The sequence below is a fragment of the Hippopotamus amphibius genome, chromosome 5 (genome assembly GCF_030028045.1).
Source record: "Hippopotamus amphibius kiboko isolate mHipAmp2 chromosome 5, mHipAmp2.hap2, whole genome shotgun sequence".
Classification (NCBI taxonomy): domain Eukaryota; kingdom Metazoa; phylum Chordata; class Mammalia; order Artiodactyla; family Hippopotamidae; genus Hippopotamus; species Hippopotamus amphibius.
The window spans coordinates 29105369-29128843 of NC_080190.1; the positions used below are offsets into that span (position 1 = coordinate 29105369).

A 23475-nucleotide genomic window follows, 5' to 3' on the forward strand; every position below is an offset into this window, starting at 1 on the left:
AAACTTGCAACTATTTCCACTTACCCAGCACAGTAGGCTATGACTTGGTAAAAAATTAGGTAAGGGCTGCCACTTGCAAGATCTTATGCTCTTTTCTTCAGTGCAACTAGAAAAATGCACTCATTTTTTATTGGACTTCAATTTCATTATTAAAGACTTTATATTACAAAAATAACTTTTATTCCTTATTTCCAAATATTCTAATGTTTAGTAATAAGAGATCATACAAAGCAACCAATAATTCATACTGTTAATCACAGTGAATTTATATACTCACCATTTCTTATTGTTATTTCCATTAAAGTACTTAAAATCTGCACAGACACAATACAGTCTGTATGAATTGACATCATCTGTCAAAAGTAGATAAATGATAGAGTATTAAGAGAGAAGAAAGAACAAAGAGGCTCAGAGAGATTAACATACTCCACCCAACATAATACACGAGTTGGAATTTAAATCCAGGTCTGATTTATAAGTTGGAGCCCTTTCCATTCTAACATGCTTTTTTTTTTTTTAAACAACTTTCATTTATAATTAGGCAAATATAACTTTTAAAACTATGAAAAATGCCTTTCTAGTTCATATTATGCTATGAAACCCAAAGACCTTAAAGGAGAAGTCTACTATGTTGATCATATCACAGGCAAAAATCAAACTACAACCTAGTAAAAATATTTGAAAAGATACAAATATACAAATTAATATACCAATGTGTATTTTTAAAAGCTATTCAATATCACTAGTAATCAAAGAAATGCAAAGAAAAATGACATGATATTATTAGTTGACTTCAAGATTGGTAAAGATCAAGAATTTTCATAGGAAGAAGGTAGTATGTCCACTGTGAGTGTAATTTGGTAAAAAATGTAAAGTCACTTGGTAATATTTATGCAAATTCATTGTCCTTATACTTTGACCTACTCAGCCTTTTTTACGTAAAGGAATTTATATATGAAGCATATAATTAATGTAATTTTACAATACAACTTCTTGGGAACAAAATCTCAAGTTTAAAAGACATTAAAAAATCATAACAGATGGAAGATGCCTTTGAGGACTGGGGTGGGGAGGGGGGGGGCTTGGGGGGGGGAGTCAAGGAAGGGAGGGAAGATGGGGATATGTGTATAAAAACGGATGATTGAACCTGGTGTACCCCCCCAAAAAATAAAAAAAAAAAAAAAAAAAAAAAATCATAACATATTGAAAGTTATTTTAAAGTGATTTTGTAGAGGAAAACATATTGTATTTCTATTTCTCTTTTGTTTTGGAACCATGGATTATGATTATAATAAATTTAAATCTAAAATATAAGGGTGAATAGCCTTAACTGTGGTTTCAATAAGGCATACAACTTGTGTCATTTCAAAATCAACACATGTGAAAGAAAGTCTCTGTGATAATGTTTGTCATTACTCTGTGCCACTAGGGGCAGCACCATTCAAAGGCATGTTGGACACAGGACAAGTTCTGCATAACAATTTTTTGTTGGTGGTGATGAATTTCAAGGTGGGCAATACAGTACTTAGAGATAAATAAATATGTAAAGAGATACATACATATATATAAAACAACCTAATGTCTGTCAATTGAGATGGATTAAATAAATAAATCATGGTATAGCACTACAAAGGAATACTATTACTATTACAATATAGTATGCAAAATAAAGCCATTAAAAAGAATAACATGTCTACACTGAGATAAAAATACTCAATAATTTATTGTTACCTGAAAAAAAAAGTTATAAAACAGCACATATTCTGTTCACAGTGTCTTTATGGTCAACTATGTTTAGACACATGATAAAATAATGAAGATGCAAACATTTAAACTACATTTTAACAATTAAATTTCAAACTATCAGGACTATAGCATTAAAATGAATTCTGACATACTTTATTAAAAAAAATACTTGTGGGACTTCCCTGGTGGTCCAGTGGCTGAGGCTCTGCGCTCCCAATGCAGGGGGCCAGGTTCAATCCCTAGTCAGGGAACTAGATCCTACATGCTGCAACTAAGAGTTCATATGCCACGTGCCACAACTCAGACTCAGTGCAACCAAATAAATAAATATTAAAAAAAAAAATTTCTAAGTTCCTAAGTCTCTCCATCATGAAAAACGGACTTGAAATTGAAAAGGAGAAATGAGACAAAATGTCTTACACAGAAAAAACACTTAAATGATTGTTTGCTTTTCAAAGAATAAATATGAAGAATATAAAAAACTGCTTACATGAAGATATGCTTGTATGTCATCATTAGGGTTTTAAAGGCTATAATGATGAGCCCACATCGACAAGATGAAAACAGATAAATGCAAAGTCTTACTTGTAAGTTTAAGGAAAGATGTATTACATAATTAGAGAATAATGAAGTCCTGGTGTGACAGCAAATGAAATAATAAATATAAATATGTGGGGGCAGAGGTAGATGGGTAACAGTCTTGCTGGAAAATGCTGGTAAGAAAAGCCCTTATCTGGAGGAGCATATGTTCATTTATTTGGGGGAAGGAGGAACACTTTAGGAGTGAAACTGACAAGCTAAAGGTCATTCAAAAAGGTGATTGGTAAAGGTACTGGATATTTAGTGATTCAAGTATGTTTAGTGTGGGGAGTGATGAGGGTCATGATAGCTGTTTAAAATAACTGAAGGACTGTTTGACAGATGAGGCATATTGTGGGAAGCTATAGAAAACATAATTAAGATAATAAACCGGGCTTCCTAGGTGGCGCAGTGGTTGAGAATCTGCCTGCCAACGCAGGGGACATGGGTTCGATCCCTGCTCCAGGAAGATCCCACATGCTGCGGAGCAACTAAGCCTGTGCGCCACAATTACTGAGGCTGCGCTTTAGAGCCCGTGAGCCACAACTATTGAGCCCATGTGCTGCAACTACTGAAGCCCACGTGCCTAGAGCCTGTGCTCCGCAACAAGAGAAGCCACGGCAACACACACCACAAGAGTAGCCCCACTCACCACAACTAAAAAGAAAGCCTGCGCACAGCAAAAAAGACCCAACACAGCCAATAAAATAAATAAATAAATAAATTTACTAAAAAAAAAAAAAAGATAAAAAACCACTTGGAGGCAAATTTTGATTTAATTAGGACTGTTTAAAAAAAAAATTACTGGGATCCAAGTAGTGAGTCCCTAACCACTGGAAGCAAATGCTCCTGGCCCCCCAGTATGTCCCACCTGTTACTCTCTCTGCCTAGAATGCTCTTCTCCCACTTACCATCTGACACAATATATACGTAAATGTACACACACGTTTATTGTTTGTCTCCTCTATTCTAGAATGTGGGTTTCATGAAATCAGAAACACTGATTTTTTAATTGCTGTTGTCTCCAGCACCTGGCACAGCTGGCACTCAAGTATGCCAGCTATATGAAAAATGAATGAAAAACTATACTGGAATATCTAGTTCTTGCAAATATGAGATTCTCTGAAATGCAATCTTAAAGCCCAGAATAGAAACTGCATATGTTTTTCCCCACTTCTCACTTCATATATATAGCAGTTACAATTCTCTGATACCACTGATATTTATAAAGTTACCATGTAGATAATACAAAATTAAGGTAATTATCTAAGTGGATTTAAAAGTTAAATCTGAATGGGGAAGAGAAATAATCAGTTGGATTTACACTGTTCCCCCTCAAATACGAAAGGGGAAATAAGTATACAAGTCAAATCCTAAAAATGTATGCAGGCACTGCCACAAAAATAGGGGAAAATATAGGAAAAAAAACCCCCAGGTACACAAGCACTAGAAGACCCCTTCTAGAGCAATCTACAATACTGATTTACCACTGTGATGAAATGTCTTAGGCACAAATAGCATTACTGCCTATCCTGTACACCACCTGCATTAGCATGTCTTTTGTAACCTCTTTATACTGACTCTTTTTGCCTAAAATTATGGGTTTGTTATGCTAGATTAATTTTTCTCTGGTAATGTGCAAATAAGATTATATTTTTAAAGTTTATTTTTAACTGGGAAATACAGAAAGAAGCAACTATACCCCAAACATTTCTCTTACCCGAAACAGCCACTTTAACACAGGTACAGGACACTGGACATAGTGATAAGCAGAGGTAAGGAAGCCTTGTGTTGTTAAAAAAATCTGATCTGTTTTTCCTGATCTGAAAAAATACAGTGAAAACAATATGACTGTTATCTTCATGGCAAGAAACTTCTACTACCACCACATCTGACATGATCAGGGAAATGAGTAAGCAAACCATCATAGTCCATGAAGTTGGACTCTTCCCCAACGTAGATGGGTTACTCATTAAAAATCAATCAATGGCCTAAAGCTGAACCAATCTGTTGGCTTGGCTTCAGATTTATCTGGTGGACAAATCTACATTAGCTGGCAGTGCTGAAGAGCCTATCGAGTCTCAGAATTTCATCTGCTTTTGCTAGCTTGGGTTTGTACTTCCATAAAACTCAGCACCAGAATTAATGTGATCTCTCTGGGTCTCAGTTCTCACACACTGAGAGAAATTAGACCAGTCTGGGCATTGTGGTAGAGATTGTTAGTTGCCTATCCCAACTATTCTTGTCTTTCCTCTTGGCAACCGAACCCTGAGGTTTTTAGCTGGGCACACTGGCTGCCTGAAATAAAAATCACTTCCCAGCCTTCCTTGTAGCTAGGTGTGGCCATGTTGACCAAGTTCCACCCAACTAACCATAAGTAGAAATGTTGTGTGGGGTTTCTGGGAATTTAAATGCAAAGGCCTGAGCTCCAGTAGCACCTGAAGCAACCAGGTGTTAAGGATGGTGGGGAAGAAAGATTACATGGTGAAACATCAGCCCTGGACCTCCTACCTCTGAACTTCTTTCCACATCAGAAAGAAATATACTTCTTGTTTAAGCCCTTGCTATTTTGACAGTCACTGTTATTAGATACTGATCTTAACCCTAGCTAATAAAGGCATGTGATATGCCAAGCGACTATCTTATACTGCTTCCTGTAATTAAATAATAGAACACAAAGAGCAATAGTAATAAGTAAGAGGATGAGGAAACTGGATTGGTCATAATAGAAATTAACCTTTCAGAAGATTACATCAGTTAGAAACCTTCTAATTTTTATGGAGGAAAAAGTAAAATATCTATTTCCCTACTTACTTAAGAATAAGCTTTTCTACAGCACTTTGTCCAATAAAACCAGAGTCTCTTAAATCCAAAGTATACTGATTGAAAATTTTTCCAGAATTAAGGAAATTAAATATTTCTTCGCCTGGATGATGATCAGGAATAGCATCAATTGTGACTGAAAATTTCTTTAGAAATTCTCTGAAAAAAAAAAAGTTATTGAATACTGAACAGTTATACTGCATACAGTTTTGTATTTCAGGATTGGGTGCAAAAACCCCTTTTCTTAGGACCAGTATTAATCCCAGATTAGAAGATGAACATGAGAACACATGCTATGCTCCTCTCACTTTCTGCTAATATTAAATAGCTATAGTCCAAAGCCACTAAATATGTCTGTGTGAAAAGAATAACTAGGAGAAAAGACAAAAAATGTAACTTGGCCTTAACATTTGCCTTTCAAATCTACCACAGATGTATTAAAAACCCATCATAGATTATTCACAAAGTAAATAACCATCAACAGCCCATTTATTTTACAAAAACAAAACTTTAAAATGTATTTTTAATACCGTATACATTATGAAATATGCTGTACCTGTGCTTTTTTTCCTCTGAATGATTTGTTTATTTATCCAGTTTTACTGAGGTATAACTGACATACAGCACTGTGTAAGTTTTAAAATATACAGCATAAGGATCTGACTTACATACAGCATGAAATGATCATCACAAGCTTAGTGCACATCCACCATCTCATATTAATACAAAATTAAATAGGAAAAAAATTTTTTTCTTGTGGTGAGAACTCAGGATTTGCTCTCTTAACAACTTTCATATACAACATACAACAGTGTTAATTATATTTCTCAAGTTGTACATTACATCCCTAGTACTTATTTCTCTTATAACTTGAAGTTTGTACCTTTTGACCACCTTCATCCAATCCCTCCCTCCCCCAAACTCTCTGCCTCTGGTAACCACAAATCTGATCTTTTTCTAAGTCTGTTTTTGAAGTATAACTGACCTACAACACTGTTAGTTCCTGTTACACAACATAGTAATTTTGTATTTCTATACATTTCAAAATGATCACCATAAGTCTAGTTATGATATATCACCATTTATAAAGAGATTATATAGTTATTTACTATATTCCCCACATACCTGTGCTCTTCTAAGAGGCCATCTTCATCATCTGCACTGTCCTGGTCGCCAATTCTGACTGGGGATTTAATGCCTCGGCCCTGTCTTATGTCTTCCTGTAGTTGCTTCTGCAGTTCATCTAGCCTGAGAATCAAAAGAACATTATAATAAATGGTTTGCCCTAAAAATAAAAAAATCTTTAGTTTATGTCTAAAAGCAGCACCAAAGAAAACTCTTATTAAAAGACTTGAATAATTCTTTATGGCTAGGACTTCAAGAATGATGTCCAAATCATTTAGAGAAAGGGGGAGGAAAAATCACAAAGAATAAACACCGATGATTTGATTATCCATCTAATCTTTAATGCTCATCTGACTTCCAGTAGACCAACAACCCGATAATGTTAACTAGGCTTTCTAGAAGCAGTAGTCATTATCATTGTCACTGTCATTATTACAACAACCAACACTTACTAAACAGTTACTATGACACTGTACTAAGGACTTTATGTACTAACTCTTTTAACCATCACAACAATCCCATGAAGTAGTGTATTATTACCCACTTCACACACAAGGAAACAGGCATTAGCAAAGCTAAGTTGCTCAAGCTCACAATGTAAGAAGCTGGGATTCAAAGACAGAGAGTTTAGCTCTGGAGTCCTTGCTTATCTTGCTTGCCAAGATTAAGCTATTTTAATAAGGTCCTTATTCCCATCTCCAGCCCCACAGTAGATGAGTATAATACAACAGTAAATGACCAGCAAATGCACTGCTCTTGTCACTACAGGAAAGAGTCAAACATCAGATTAAACTTTGCCTTTGGTCTGAGCAATGTTCAATTTTAAATAAGCAACTTCAGATTTGCCGTCACAAATCACATGAATTTACAAAACTTGCAAAGAATTTTACAGTAGACAGGAATTCCTTGGCAGTCCAGTGGTTAGGAATCTGAGCTTCCACTGCAGGGGGCAAGGGTTTGATCCCTGGTCAGGGAACTAAGATCCTGCATGCGGCACAGTGCAGCCAAAAAAAAAAAAAAAAAGAATTTTATGGTAGAGACAAATTTCTCTAGTTAAATTCAGAAAGCAGAATACTTCTCACTGTCTGCAATTCCTATGCTTAGCTACTTGGAGACACATATATATCAACTTCAACCTAGCTATGGTTTTAGTGAAATTCTCTGGGTTAGTTTCAAGGACAGTCTTTGAAATAATAAGGAATATTATTTTTCCCCTCTCATAAATAAAAGCAGTTTGCAACTAGTTATATACATTTCATTAGGGTTATTATAATTCTCAAACTTTTTGATTTCTGTACGTGTGTGGGCAGGGGTGTGTCAGTCACAATTCTAAACCTCTTCCTCAAAAGAGTAACTTGATGTAGAAATATCATGTCTGGTTATACTGGTTTCAAAACTTCAAGTAGGTGGGCATACAAATGTTTAACAAGTATGAAGACACCACTTCGTACTTGTTAGGATGGCTATCATTAAAAAACCAGAAAAGTCAAGTATTGGTGAAGAGGTAGAGAAACTGGAACTTGTGTGCACTACTGGTAGGAATATAAAATGGTACAGACATTATGGAAAACAGTACAGCAATTCCTCAAAAAATTATGTATAGAATTAACACATGATCCAGCAATCCCACTTCTGGGTATAAACCCAAAAGAACTTAGAGTGGATACTTGAAGAGATAATTTGTACACCCATGTTCATAGCAGCAAAATTTACAGTAGTCAAAAACAGAAGCAACCCAAGTGTGTCCATCAATAGATAAATGGATAAACAAAATGAGGTCGATACATACAGTGGAGTATTATTCAGCCTTAAAAAGGAAGGAAATTCTGACACATGCTACAACATGGATGAACCTTGAAGACATTAGGCTAAGTGAAATAAGCCAGTCATAAAAGGACAAATACTGTATGATCCCATTTCTATGAGATACCTAGAATACTCAATTTCACAGTAACAGAAAGAGTGGTAGTTGCCAGGGGCTAGAGGGAAGGAGAGAATAGGTAGTTACTGTTTAATGGGTATAAAATTTCAGTTAGGGAAGATGGGGAAAAATAGTTCTGCAGATGGATGGTGGTGACAGTTGCACAACAATGCGAATGTATGGTAATGCCAGTGAACTATACATTTAAAATGACTGAAACAGTAAATTTTATGTTATATATTTTTTGTCACAATAACAACAACAAAAATTCTACCCATGCTTTTGATCAAGAATTTCAGCTACAAGATACTAGTTGTGGTAAGCAGAAAGGAATTCATACTATTAGTTAATGCAGTATGCCATAAAAACCAGGATCTTCTGATTCAACCTATAAGCAAGTACACCTTATTTCTAACATAGCTGACAGCAAAACTGTTATAACAGCATTAGCACAAAATACATGCTAATTTCTCATGTTTTTTTAAGGTAAACTAAAAGCCAGCCATACAAACAAACAGTATGTTAAATTCAGCAAGGTAGTCATGATGCTAACCCACCTTTGTGTGTCTTCCATCTCCTTCACTAGACGCTCTAAAGTATTTGTATAAGTTCCACAATGAACACGTTCCTAAAATAAGAAGAAAATTTGGGAATACTTTATAATGTATCTTAGTAGAAGAATTTGGATGTTTTAAATTATTCAGAACACTAAAAAATATTTTCTATTTCAATAACCTGGGCCAGGAGGATATCTTTCTTAAAAAAGAAAATCTTCACCATCATGCTTTAAATCTAGAATTTTGTACTGCAGGCAATGTGATTTTACCATCTATTAGGAAAGGCACTACTTATAAAAATCCTGCTAGCCTTAGGAACTGATTGCCAACACCCAAGGGCTCCATGGCTACCCTGTCTTTATTTTTAAATTCTATTTTAGTGGAATTAAACTACTAATTTTTAGGTGTTACCATGAAACACTAACACCTTCCCCACCAAATTTTACACACATATGAGAATTTAATTCAGTTTATTCCCAAGATAGAATGAAGCACTTTATAAATAAAATTGCACACCACAATTAACAACATTTCTACACTCTACCTTCATTTACAGCAGTGGTCTCCAAAGCAGGGGGTGTGCAAGGTGATCCATTGGGGTGCAGGAAGAAAATAATAGAACTTCTATTTATATGGAACTTCTATAGAAACTCCAGTAGAACTTACTCTATTGTAACTTCTATATAACTTTTACAGGAAAATACTTTTTTCTTCTTCCTTTCAAATTCTGTTTTTTTCATATGCTTTAGAAAGTACATACTAGTATAGTAGCACATGTATATAATCTATAAGTATATATATATTGGGATACACGCTCAAAATTTGTTTTACTAATAAAAGTGTGTGTGATCAAAAAAGTTTGGAGACCACTGATTTACAGTTATAAAGCTAAATATATGGGAAACCCATTAACCAAACAAAGAACTATACCATTTTCAGTCTAATTATAAGCTGTAACAAACACTGAATTTTAAAGTAAGTACTAACAATCTATCCCTCTTTCGCTAGTCAATCCGTCTTTCTCTCTTCAAGTAAAGATAAATGTCATAGATCTACTTACTGTATAGTCTGATGACTGAGATCTAAGCCCCTTAGAAAGAGCAGGAGGCTTTCCTGTAGTGGCAGGAGGCTGGCTGAAGTTCAAAGCCATTATTTCTTCCAGTGATTTTAACGTCTCCTCTTCCTCATCACTGTCTAGGTTATAACCTAAACTTTCTTCATCGCTATCAAAGTCACCCCTCAGTTTCCTTTTCAGCGCACTGCTACCTGCATTGGAATTTCCTGAACTCTCTTTATCTGAAGGGGCTTTATCTGAAGGTGCTGTTGGGCTTGGAATACATGGCACAACTTCCAAAGCAGCAGGGGGAGACTTTGTAGGAGTGCCATATTCTGAACGCAAAAATCCCCCAGAAATTTTCCCTGAAGATACATTAGAATCAGCCTTATTAGTCTTTGCTTTGTGTTCCTTGTGTTTGGAGGACTCTGCAGAATGCCCAGAACATTCTTTAGATGAGGAACGCTCCTTATCTTTTTTAGGAATTGGAAGAGTGCAATTTTTAGCATTTAATGGAACCCGAGAGGAAACAGCACTTGGAACATGGGAAAGTAAAGGTAGAAGTTTTGTCTCCTGTGATGCCACAGAGCTAGCAGTTTTATTTTTCTGAAGGTTGCTAGGTTTTTTAACTGCAGACTTTTCCTGAGGTAAAGACAAGTGGGGTTTCTGTATCTTAGTCTCTTTGGTACTTGCCACACGGATTTGGCCACTATTCCTGGAAGAATGGTGCCCAGAATATAAAGGTGCCAAGCCTGCAGAGGAGCAATCAGCTTCTTCATTCGGCTCCTTGGATATATCTTCCAAGCGCAATACATCACCAGGTGTCTTCAGTGCAATATGTTTTATAAATTTTTCTTTCTGATGTGGTCCGTCAGGACGCTTCTCAAGGAAGGACTCTTTTGGTTTCGGCATTATAGATTCTCTTGTGCTTTTCAGATCTGAGTCCACAGAGTTCCTTTTTCTTTTGTCAGGGAATTTATTCTGCTTAGAGCCTGCTAAAATTTAATTTTTGCCAGATTAGTGAAAAGCATACTTTCCTATCTTATTAAAGTTTATTCAAAGAGTGTCTAGAACATCCTGACAAAATGTTTAATTTCTAAAAGTTTAGGCTGAGATTATTCACCCACATACAGAACGAGGAAAAAGAGCTAATATTATATTTATTAACTGATAAATACTCGTGTCCAAGAAATTTAGTCCAAAGCTAATGACAAATGCTCATTTTCATTCGAAAGCTATTAAAAGTTTACCACCCAAAAAGAATTAAAGGTGTTACTCCCCAAAACACTAAAAAACTGCATATTTGTATCAAGGAAAGGATCCTAAAGGCACTTTTCCTGAAAATGCATATACTCTTTCTTAGACTAAAGCCTACCTGGTTCTAGAAATGTAACACTTTTTCATCTAAATTTATAGTACCTTAAAACATGTATATAGGGCTTCATAGGTGACACAGTGGTTGAGAATCCGCCTGCCAATGCAGGTGACACGGGTTCAATCCCTGCTCCGGGAAGATCCCACATGCTGTGGAGCAACAAAGCCCGTGCACCACAACTATTGAGCCTACGCTTTAGAGCCCGTGAGCCACAACAATTGAGCCCATGTGCTGCAACTACTGAAGCCCGCGCACCTAGAGTCTGTGCTCTGCAAAAAAAGAAGCCACGGCAATGAGGAGTCCGCACACTGCAACGAAGAGTAGCCCCCACTCACCGCAACTAAAAAAGAAAGCCCGTGTACAGCAAAAAAGACCCAATACAGCCAATAAAATAAATTAATTAATTAAAAAAAAAAAAGAATTCGCCTACTAATACAGGGGACACGGGTTTGATCCCTGCTCCAGGAAGATCCCACATGCCGTGGAGCAACTAAGCCTGTGTGCCACAACTACTGAGCCTGTGCTCTAGAGCCCTTGAGCCACAACTATTGAGCCCATGTGCTGCAACTACTGAAGCCTGTGCGCCTAGAGCCCATACTCTGCAACAAGAGAAACCACCGCAATGAGAAGCCCTTGCATGGGAACAAAGAGTAGCCCCCACTCACAACTAGAGAAAGCCCATGTGCATCAATGAAGACCCAACATAGCCAATAAACAAATAAATTAATTAATTTAAAAAAAAAAGGGTGGGTGAACTGGGTACTACAGGTCTCCTTTTGCAACCTCTCTAGAACAGTAATGTAACTGTAAACACTTCATGATTCTTTTTGTACAACCTGTAGGCTGAATGCCTGTGTTACAACACTTCAAATATCTATTAATATAAAATACTCAGAAAAGACAGGGACTAAGTTTGTAAAAAGGAAAAATGCAAACGCTCAATAGGGGACTGGTTATTAATAAATTATAGAATAAATTAGGGAGGGACTAAGTTGGTCCTGAGAATTCAGCCAAAGGACAGGGTTCTGGAAGACCAAAGAGCTAAATGATTACCCTACGAACATTTTTGAAATCCCCGAACTTGTATGTGATTAATGAAGGTGGGATTATGTATATCACCACAGTTGTTATGTGCAATAGCAGTAATATAAATATAACATAATATTTGGATTATTAATATCTATTCACTATCAGATAAACATTCTTTATGTCATCTAGAGTGAAAAATCCCCTGATGCCCTTTATATTCTGTTGATATTCAATTGAAGTATAAATGTATATTTACTAGGATTACAATAACATATTTCTTATTGAGGATTATGAAAAACAGGCAAACATATTAGAAATAAAAATATAAGTGAAGGCAATTGTCTTACACCTGCCTCTGAAAATATGTAGAAAGCATCCTTTTCAAGCGGTATTCAAGAACTTCACTATGTGCGATTATATAAAGGAAACTACTTCAGTCACCGCTGATGAAATCTGCAAACCCATGAACTGAAGAGAATTTTACCTTAGTCATTATCAGAGAAAAAAATGCTAAACAGCATGGTGGCAACACCACCACCAGTAGCCCTTTGTACTAGAAGAGCAAGCCTAAAGATACTTTGTTTTTCCATTCACCTCAGTACAAAGTGATCATTTATTTAGTGTTATAAATATGTAATACAGGGAGTATAGGAGCAATCTCATGGCTGAGAAATTAATGTCCTTGTACTGTAATGTCAAAATCCACTAAAACCTGATCACTAAACCAACAATATTGTAACATTTTTAAAAATTAAAAAAAAAAAAACCACACAAAATTTCAAATTTATTCTTTTATCCTACAAGCTCCTTCTACGATAGTAAAATATGACTTCAGCCTTGGATGCAGGTTGATTACAAGACTCAAGATCATTTGGTCAAAATGCAATACACCTCTATGATATATAAAAAACAGTTTTACATGAAACCTGAAGAACTGTCTCTCTGTACATGTTTTTCCATCTCTAAAAGTAACCAGCTTATAAGGATATGAATCAAATGATTAAAAGAATGGCACACAGTAAGTGCTCAATAAATGTTGGCTATGATCAGTATATCCAATGTATCTTACTAATTGTGGAAATCTGTAAAGTCCATTTTTCAAAGTCTGCAGTCATAGCAGAAAAAAAAATTGATACACCAGACTTATTAATAGTTGGCATTTCTGGAGATCTTTCATTTTGTTATACATTTCTGCAGTGATTGAATTTTACACTATCTTCTAGTTAAAAAGAATATTTTAAGAATTACTGAATTAACAGTAACTGTTATTATGTATTTTCTCAATCAATAGATACGGAAAGTACAAACTAGTATCATGTAGGTGTCCTTGAATCTGATATTAAAAAGGGACCTTTGTATTTGAAATATTAAGAAACACTGTTTTGGACCACGATAACAGTTTCAAACTTAAACAAAGCATCTACATTATCAAGACCTCAGTCCATAATTCCAAGAATATAAGATTATGCTTCTTAATGTAGTCAAGGATTCAGAAGTAGAACACTGAATACCAATATGAGAAACACATTGTTAGGAACTCTTGAAGAAGGCAGAGTCAAGACAAACCACTCTTTACACATACTAAATTTAAGACCTATTCTTTCTGAATATAACTTTGCCAAACTTTTAACTAATCTGAGACACCCAATTTACCTCTAGGAAGGAAACTGCGTATTTAATAAACAAATTTAAGTAAAAAAACAGTGCCATTAAGATGCAAATTTACTTAAAATTCTGAAATTTAATTTTGATTCTACCTGAAGCAGGCTCCCATGAATCAGAAGAGGATCTTTTTCTTGAGAGATGTCCATTTTCCTATTAGCAAAATGAGAAAAAATTAATTAGGAGTTGCGAGCAGTCAAGAATGTAAACTTTTCTTCATAATATTTAAACACAGATTTCTAGACTGAATAAAGCAAGCACCAAATTTGGAGGTAAATCCCAAACTTCTAGAGTAAAATATTTTAAATTCTTAAGTCTTTTCATAAAAATGAAGTACATTTGTATTGTATAAATGTCAGTCAGTTTTCATAACGTAAATTTAGAAATTTTTATTAATAGCTCAAGATTAATATTAGAGCACCATACTGTACTATTATTTTAATAAAGAAATAGTGAACCTAATATTTGCCAATCAAATGGGTACAACTCACTCTTCAATACTTCTGTTTAGGTACTGATGCACCACTAAACACTGAAATCTTATGAAAATGAACCAAATGTTACTAACCTCTATTGATCATTAGCAAATCTCACTGGTAAAGGCACAAATTCCTTGCAAACAAACCCATGAGTTTACAAATACATTTTCCAGCAATATAAAATGCAACTCTATCCACTTTTTTTTTCCTCTTCACTCTTAGAATGTCATAGTTTGGTTTATTTTTGGTCCATCTGGTTTTAAAATCTCATAGCATCTTATTAACACAGCACCCTCTTGATATTTCACCTTCCTTTAGTTGCTCTTTATGTAGAGATGCTTTTTGAAACAGATGTACTTAACAACTTGACTTTCCAGGGGACAGGGACAGCTTTTATGCTAATTCTCAAAACAGAAATTTGATGAGCTTAAGATGTATTTTGATATTTCCACCATATTCTAAGTTTTCTAAAACCCATACTCAATTATTTAAGACATATATAACCTAAACCAGTGATTCTCAAATTTTAAAGTGCGTCAGAATAATCTGAAGGCTTGTTAATTGCAGACTGCTGGACTCTACCTCCACAGCTTCTGGTTCAGTGGGTTTGGAGTGGGGCCTGAGAACATGCATTTCTAACAAGTTTCTAGGTGATGCTGATGTTGCTAGTCTAGGAATCACATTTTGAGAACCTCTGTTCTAAACCATTTCCTGCTGTTTTAGATTTTCCATTCCCTCAACAATCTCCCTTCAGAGCAGCCTAACTTAAAAATGAATGTACTTGCGTAGAAAAAAAAAAAACAGAAAAAAACTTACTTTCCTGATTAAGAAAAATCTTTGCTCCTGGTGTGAAAAAAATTAAGGGCAAAAAACAATGCTTTACTAGGTTCAATGGACAGTTGGAGGAAACGTAATGAAAATAGCTTCTACACAAGCTGTGTATCAGTATTTCCCTAACAAAAGGTACCAAATTGTTTGTTAATGATTATCAAACATTTTTAGATTTAGTATTCTAAATATGATAAAATAGTAGCCAAGCTAATTCAGCATTTATTGCACATACCAGGTTTGAAAGATTACTGTTTCCAGCCGTGACATCATTCTGTTTACTCTGTTCCTGCCTTGGTTTGCATTTTCTTCCTATACTAGAGGATTTTAAGGAAAGATTGCTTGCTTCTGAGAAAGAATTTTCTGAGTTGATTCTCTGCTCCATTTGTTCCCTCCTCAACCTCTTTAGTTCTCTCTCTCTGCAGTAAGAAGCTAGAGACGACTGGAACTTAGCTCCCAGTGGGCTTTCTCCTGGGTGGTGCCTAGATAGGCTGCTCCTGCTGCTAAGACTTCTGGAGCTGTTCTTGAAGATGTCAGCTGCTGTCACCGTGGCCTGCTTTTTAGAATCTGCACTGATCTTGCCTCGATCCGCATCATTCTTCTCCCTGCTATTTTCATGAATGAAATGTGACTTCCTTCCCTCTGGAGACTGATGTTTTTTCTTCATCTCTTTTGACAAGAGATATGAAGGAGGAATGTATTTTGTAACCGCCTTTGGACATTTGGTGGCCAGTGACACACAAGGCTGATGTGACTCATGTACACCATGATCTCTGTGGTGCTCTTTAACACCTTTCATGAACGCCTCTAAGACAGGGCTCTTTTCTGATGGCACCCTTTTGGGTTTAGATCTTTTTGGTGAGGATAGTTTCCTTTCAAACCGCTCTGTCCCACTGATGGACAATCCACTTTCTCCATATTTGATGTTCGATTTTTGTTGAGAATCCAACATATGTCTATCTAAATAGCCAAGTAAAACACATACACATTGTATGTTATTAAAAATAGCACAAACTACTACATTTGTAAAAATATTTATTATAAACTATTAATACTCAAAATATTAAGCTATCACAAAAGTTTTCAAATTGATTATTTAAATGATGATACACATTTTATTTGGGGGGAAGGAGAAATTAAGACATGATTTAATAGCCTTACTTTCAAAGCTCCCTTTTGCCACATCATGTAAGCTCCCTATGGCTCTACTTATGAAATAAGTTACTTTAGTACAGAATCAAAATAGTATACATTATGGACATTGACTAGAATATTTTAAATGTAAGAAAGCATAACAGCAAAAAGTTTCTTCATGACATTTAGAACTTGTTTATCTTTGTAAACACTGCATCTTCTTTATATTTTCAATTCTGAACACCATGTTTAATCAAATTGAGTTTAGAGTAGATTTAAGAATTGACTCCATCTCCCTCCCCAAAAGATCCCACAAAAAAATGCATTAACAGTATACATACCTTGTTTTGAAGCTGGTTTGAAGAAATCTATAATTGACTGCTTCCTGAAAATAAAAGCATAACTAACATGGGATCACATTAGCAAATATTAAAACTTCAATAATTCAGATTAAGTGGAGCATGTGAGTAGATTTATAGACTATAGGCCGAATTTCACTATTTGGCTTAATCAAGTTCTCACAATAACAATAATGCTTTGCTAAGCTGATTATAAAAAATTTTGAAATATAATTCACCACTTCCTGTAGGAGTAAATTTATAAAAGCAATACTGAAGTTTATATACTCTATAGCACTAGAATGATAAGACTGGAGTGTAGATCTAAGGAATTGGTAGAGTGCTTCCTAGGACTGAAAAGCTTGTTGCTATGTGTGAGAATAAAAGAACTTGAGGGGATCTTATCCTGTTCCTTGATATCTCCAGTGACAGGTACAAAATAGATGTTTGCTGAATGAGTAATGGAGATTATAAAAACTAAGTAAAACCTGGACAAGAGTAGATGGTAGAATGGCAAACATGGGTGATTTTGCCAGTCTGGAGAGGCAGCTGAAAAGGGTGCTGGGCAAAAGGCATAAAAGATCAACTTCTAACCTTATACGATACTCTTTATAATCTACAGTTAGATATTAATCTAAGTAACAGCAAAAATTGGAATGAGTAGTGTTTCAAAATCTTAATTTTTTACTAAGAATTCTTAAGATATTTACAAAAACAAGGCACTGCCTGGGAAAAACACAAACCAAGAAAGTTAACAAGAATAACAAAAATGAAATTGTTTTAATTTTTAAGGACTTCTGCACCCTACAATAAAAACAAAAGGAAATAGGACCATATTACCAGAATTTGTATTCTGATTTGTTCACGTATTTAGAGTTGTCAACTGCATAAAGAGAATGTTACTATATGTAGAGCAAAAAATTATCTTTCTGGCAAATTTTGCTAAAATGTATTCATTTTAAGTGAAAGAAAATAAGCAGTAGACAAGTTTCCCTAAACATTTATCTACTGAGGTTGGAATACTCAGAGGAACTTGAACAATCCAACTCCCTTTAAGGTTATGCTTCTTCTACATCTTGTACTCTTTACTGGCCACATTAGAATAGCAAAGCCCATCTTTAATGGTTTCCTGAAAGTCCACAATGTTGGTTGTGGTTGGTTGTTGGCAGAAAAGCTAAGTAGCTATGAAATGAATGAATGAGAATCTACACTTTTTTTTTCATAAAATAAATTATATAAGAGAGTAAAAGAAATACGAGACGTTCTGTAAAGGGGAGAAGGTTGATGCCTTCAGTTATTGGTTGAGGAAAGAGAGATGAGAAAGGACTAAAAAGCAGCTAATCAACTTAAAACAAGATAATACTGAATGCTTTTACATTAATTACTAAAAGTAACACTGTATCTCTTCCCTAAAGTATTACATCTTTTCAGTTAATACACCTGAGAGAAAAATGACTTTGGGTAAAACATACAAGAAACCTGTAAAATAACCACGAATGTAACTTTCAAGAAGAAACAATCCCCTAAGTTCATATGCACAGAAAGGTCCATTACTTACTGATACCTAGTTAAAAAAAAATTATTTGTAACAGCACACAAACCCTTATCTGAAGCTTTTGGGACCAAATGTGTTTTAGAATTCTGAATTTAGAATTTTAGAAAGGTGGTAACTTGGATGCATTATGTAAAGCCCACAGTGGAGTCTGAGACTGCACCCTGTAAGCAAACACAGTAATATTTCCCCAGCAAAACTTAAGAATATTCACACTTAATGAGATAAAGACCATCTATAGCCTTCCATTAGTTCTGGTCAGGTTTGGCTACCAAGTTAGATACGGTGCCAAACTTACTGAAAACTCGATTTTCATAGCTTTCTGGCTTTCAGAATTAAGATAAGGGGTTGTGGACCTGTACCACAATATTAGAAGATAAAGTTTCTGTTAAACTTACAAGCTTTTAAACTTAAAATAAAAAAGACAGTACCAAGTGCGTAGAGAATTTAAACATATTTTATTGTCAGAGGATGTCATTTGATGAAACTCCGCATCTCATTACATAGCTCCCACAAAATCTTTACAAAAAAACCTGGCCTCTTGTAGAGGCGTAAAGTTACTGAAGGAGAAAACATATCACATTCTAAACCTGCATGTTCTTTAAATTAAGACTTATCGTGTATACCTAACTTCAAAGCAATTCGTGGAAGGGTTTCCCTCATCATATCTTACATAAATTGCATCCACAATATAGAAAAGGCTTATACTATTCAACCACCATGATCAGTAGAACTGATAACGTACAGAAAACCACTTAAATATGCATTTAGCAGTTAGGGCCCCGGGTCCAGCTAAAGAAAGGACAAAAGTCACGTTCTACCTAAGACGAGTGGTCCGTAGCCATTCAGGCTGTGATCACTAGACCCGGAACAGCTTCCCAACTACAGAGGAGACTCCAGCTCCCAGCAGCCCCCGCACGGAGGCGGGGCGGGGGGTTGCCAGGCCCCGGACGCGGAGGCCTGAGCTCGCGGAGGATGGCGGGAATTGGAAGAGCGGCCGTCCGCAGTCCTCCCTCATACCCTTGCCCCCGCGACCCGGCCCCTTCTCAAGCCCTCCGCACGGTACCTGTCCCCAGGACTCTCTGTTCTCTTTCCCGCTGCAGCAGGGGCGGTACTACCGGGTCTCAGATGGCAGCGCGGGGGCGACGACCCCGGGGCTGGGGATGAGGGGAAACCTGGCCTAGCGGGCATGCAGCGCCTTGTCATGTCGGCGCCGCTGGCGACGGCGGCATGAGCTGTGGTTGGAGAAGTTGGGTGCGTGGTTGCCGTCTTGTTGCTGGGACTCGGGGAGGCTGTCGGAGCAGAGGTGGGAGGCACCCCCTTCTCTCTTCATGGCGGTTCTCTCTCTTCGGAAGTGACTCCGTTGTGAGCGGGAAGGAACCTGAGGACCAGTAGGGGGCGGACCTTACTTGAAGCCTCGCGTTCTGATTGGCTGACACAGCGGTCATTCCGGTAGTGGCGCAATAGAAAACCTCAGCCTCTCAGGAGAAGGCGGGGTTTCGGGGAGGGGGGCGGGGAGAAGGAAAACTGCCCCCTGTCACGTGCACCGGGTGGGGGGCGCCGCGGCATCCGGGGCGCGTTGGCCTTGGCTGGAGCGCGGGGGCGGGAAGGCGCGGGCAGCCGAGGGCGCTGCGGCAGCTGGCGACACCCGTCTTGAGAAGGGCAAGGGGCGAGGTTTGCAGAAGCAAACCCGAGCCCGGCAGCTGCCTTCAATGAAGATGGCCAACATTTGGGCTTCCTGTATCACACAATTGTGCCTCAGAAATCCCCAGCTGTTCATTACATCGTTTCTTTAACATCTTAGGCCAAAGTGCCCTGATGCTGTCACTATTTCCTCGGTAGTCTGTACAGCCCAATCTGAAGATTTGTTCATTCTGTGAGGGTTCTTGTTAAGTGCTGAGGTGGCTCCTTTTTCTCTTTTTTTAAGAATGAAAAAAAAACCTCATTGAAATAAAGACTGTTTTTATTCCACAAACGCATTTTGTTTCTCAGTTGCTGAAATGAGTTATCCATAAAATATCTGCAGCCAGAGTCCTTGGAGATTTTTGAAAGGAACATAGGGTCAGCTTTCAATTACCCATGTTGAGTGTGGACAGCATAGATTAGTGAAAACTGCCAGCAGTCTCCAATCCTCCTTTGTAAAGGGCTTGCACTTTGGAGGCTGTTAGCCGGGGTTTTTCCTGAGAGGAAACAGGCTGGTCAGAGTATCTCCTAGCTTGTTTCCACGTCTATAAAATGGGCGTTCTACTTTTCTGGGTAATTGTAAACCATAAAAATGATAAGCAATGCAAAGTGCGCAGCTCAGAGTCTCTCATGTAATAAGTACTGGGCAAATTAGTGTTCTCTTGCCATTGTTCTTTAGACAGACTCTTACACTTTAACTTACTGCAGAATCTTTCAAAGGCAGGTCCGATATTGTTATAACTATTAACCAGAATATCAATCTAAAGGATGTTCAAGCCTTAACTGTCAGGCTTGTTTAGTCAGTTGGATGGAACAAAATCTTAAATTACACAGAATTTAGACAGGTCTTTAAAGTTTATTATACTCAGATTTAACTGCTTTGGTAGCTAAGCATGCCTGACTGGCCTGAAGTTCACCTCCTTCCCTTCCCTGTTAGCCCTCAGGAGGAAGAATTAATGAGGAACAAAGTGACTAACGGGGTGGCAAATTGGAGGGTAGAAGGTAAGCTGAACGTACAGGTCTCTTATTCATCACCAGAGTATACACACATAGGTATATACTGGGTAGTAGGGATGCAAGAAAGGAAATGCTGAAATAAGGGGCATTTTTCTGCTCCCAATACCTGAGAAGCTGCTATTCCTAGCATTGTTTCTTAGATAAAAAAGAATATAATAAATGCTCAAAATGTGAATGAATAGTGAGATATATTTGTTTACTAGGGGCTTTTTACACATATTATTACTAGCCTCTTGTATTATTTTCTGTTGGATGTTACTACACTAGCAAGTCCCTGTTTCTGTAACAGCACATCTACAAAACATTTAATCTGATTTGTTTCATTGCGTGCTTGGACCATAAAATAGGGTAATGCATGAAAACATGTTCTGCATGATCGATTAGTTGCTTTTCTTGGATTATAGTATTTGAATCATCCAGCTTCCAAGGTGTTGCTTTAAAGTCTGTACTTATGTTACCAAACAATAGTTTTTGAATTTTCTTAATCTGAGCAACAGATTATGGAGTTAAGTGAGGCAAGAAATCCCTTGATCAATAAATGGACATGGAGTCATAATGAAAACACAATTTTAAAAATCTCTTCTTAACAGGGAAGTAGTTATCTAAATCCTCAATAAGCATCAAGGCTCTTCTTTGTTTAAACTGTGTTTGAGAATGACACAGATTTGGATTGCAGGGTGAACTATGTTCAGTTTACCAACCAGAACTGCTGGGAGCCTCTAAGGCTCTTCCCCACTACCAGTCCCCCAAATAGTGTTGGCCAGTCTATGATGTCCAGTCTATTTATATCCCTTCTTTCCCTTTGAATTTGTGTGTATACACACCCACGCACACACACACATCCACAGCTATATGTATACACATGGTTAATGTAAGGGATTTTTACGCATTATTCTGCAGTGGGCTGGAGAGAGATGGCCTGGAAGCTGTACACTAGGTGAAAGATGTTAAGGAGCTCAGGTATTTGCACGTGAGGAGACCAGGGGAGAGAAAAGCTGGGGCGGGGGGATGAATAAAGTAGAGAAGACTGAATTAGAGACTTAAGACGAAACTTCAGCCAGGATTGGACAAATAATTTGGAGAAATGAAGGCTGAATGACCATAATAGGCTAGTTTGAGATTTCTGGGCATGGGGATGAGGAAGCAAAGGCCACAGGAATGGAGTCGCTTCTAGGCTTGAGGCTTCTAGGGTACCCCTCTGCTCAGATTAGCACCCTGGGTTGTTAAAGACAATAGGAGGAGCACAGGTTCTGGCCTTGATGGGAAGGGATGGAGCAGCCACAGAAACAATGTTGCGCGCACAACAGATCAAATTTGCTGGGAGCTGTCAAGCCCAGTGTGGGAGTCCTGAGAGGAGTGACAGTATAGCTGATACCAGAGATGCAAGCAGTCACAAAGACAGAAAACAATTTAGGGAGATTGGCTCATGCAGTACCTTAGCAGGCAGGGACTAAGAGAACAAAAGGTCAGTAAGCTACGCAGAATGTTACCAACAAGCAGGGAATTCTACCTTTTGATTCAGCAGTAATGACATACTTTTGCTCTGAGATTTGCAACACTCTGGAATAAACCCCAAGGCTCTTGTTGGAGGGTGCTCTACAGCAGGTGAGAGACAGAGATGGGTTTGCAGCAGAGCTGCCTGATGGTGGCCAAGAATGTGTGTGGAGGGGAGGGTAGAGGGTGACCTGGGAAAGGGGATAAGGAACGGACTCAGAAAAACAGGAAATAATTAACTTGAAAGCCTGACAGAGAAAGAAAGACCACGTGATGATCTGAAGGAGGGAAGGCGAGCTCCAGCGTCTCAAGATCTGCACAAATCACTTTGCAAATGGATGCTAACTCAAAACTGCCCAACAAGTGCTTGGAAAAAGCACTAGCTAGGTTTTAAGGAGCTGCTGGGGAAAAGCCAAATGTAATATAATATAATGTCACATCATGAAACCTAAACTTCCTGGGAGTAATTAGTAAAACTGCAGAAGTAGATCTAATGTTAAGGAAAGTTAAGTTTCTTGTTATTTCATTATGGAATGGTGCAAGATAGAATTTCCCACACTTTAGAACACAAGGAACATATTTGTAATTTTTGACATATCTGAATGTTTCATATATTAACAGTTAATATTTTTCTGTAAATCACTTTTTAAACTTCAATACATTTATTTTAGAAGAAAACAAAATAATTTCTACCAGTGGAAAATCAGTATCACTTGGAAGGGGTTATCTTTCCAAATGGAAGCTAACTCTAAAAACTAACAAATAACTAATTAATAACTAAAAAAAAGTCTCCACGTTTCTTCTAGAGACATCTTTTTTACTGGAGGTAGTAGGTATACGTATTACTTGTACATCTGAAATATAAAAGACTTTTTGGGAAATATTCGTTTTGGGAAATATTCGTTTTGGGAATTCCAGCCTGGAATCAGGTATTTTTCACACTGGGTTAGCAACCCATTAGAAGGTTTTAAAATTGATGTAATGGGGCTTCCTAGGTGGCGCAGTGGTTAAGAATCCACCTGCCAATGCAGAGGTCACGGGTTCGATCCTAGCTCCAGGAAGATTCCCACATGCCGCGG

The 23475-nt window shown here is 37.2% G+C and overlaps 1 protein-coding gene across 5 annotated transcripts in view; it reads right to left on the reverse strand.

Annotated features, from left to right (window-relative positions):
* The window catches only part of SLF2 (SMC5-SMC6 complex localization factor 2), a 39062-nt gene extending 19505 nt beyond the window's left edge, over nucleotides 1–19557 (reverse strand). For 3 of the 5 annotated variants that reach the window (XM_057735337.1, XM_057735340.1, XM_057735335.1), the window contains exons 1-10: nucleotides 19269–19557; nucleotides 16654–16697; nucleotides 15414–16138; nucleotides 13967–14024; nucleotides 9812–10800; nucleotides 8752–8822; nucleotides 6274–6396; nucleotides 5140–5307; nucleotides 4046–4148; nucleotides 278–353 (exon numbers count right to left, since the gene is read on the reverse strand). In XM_057735337.1, coding sequence (XP_057591320.1) covers nucleotides 278–353; nucleotides 4046–4148; nucleotides 5140–5307; nucleotides 6274–6396; nucleotides 8752–8822; nucleotides 9812–10800; nucleotides 13967–14024; nucleotides 15414–16138; nucleotides 16654–16697; nucleotides 19269–19408 — 2497 coding nt within the window. In that variant the 5' untranslated portion in view covers nucleotides 19409–19557. The remainder of the gene's footprint in view (nucleotides 1–277; nucleotides 354–4045; nucleotides 4149–5139; nucleotides 5308–6273; nucleotides 6397–8751; nucleotides 8823–9811; nucleotides 10801–13966; nucleotides 14025–15413; nucleotides 16139–16653; nucleotides 16698–19268) is intronic. The other 2 variants (XM_057735338.1, XM_057735336.1) reach the window with 1 other exon arrangement.
* Between the last annotated feature and the right edge of the window lie 3918 nt (nucleotides 19558–23475).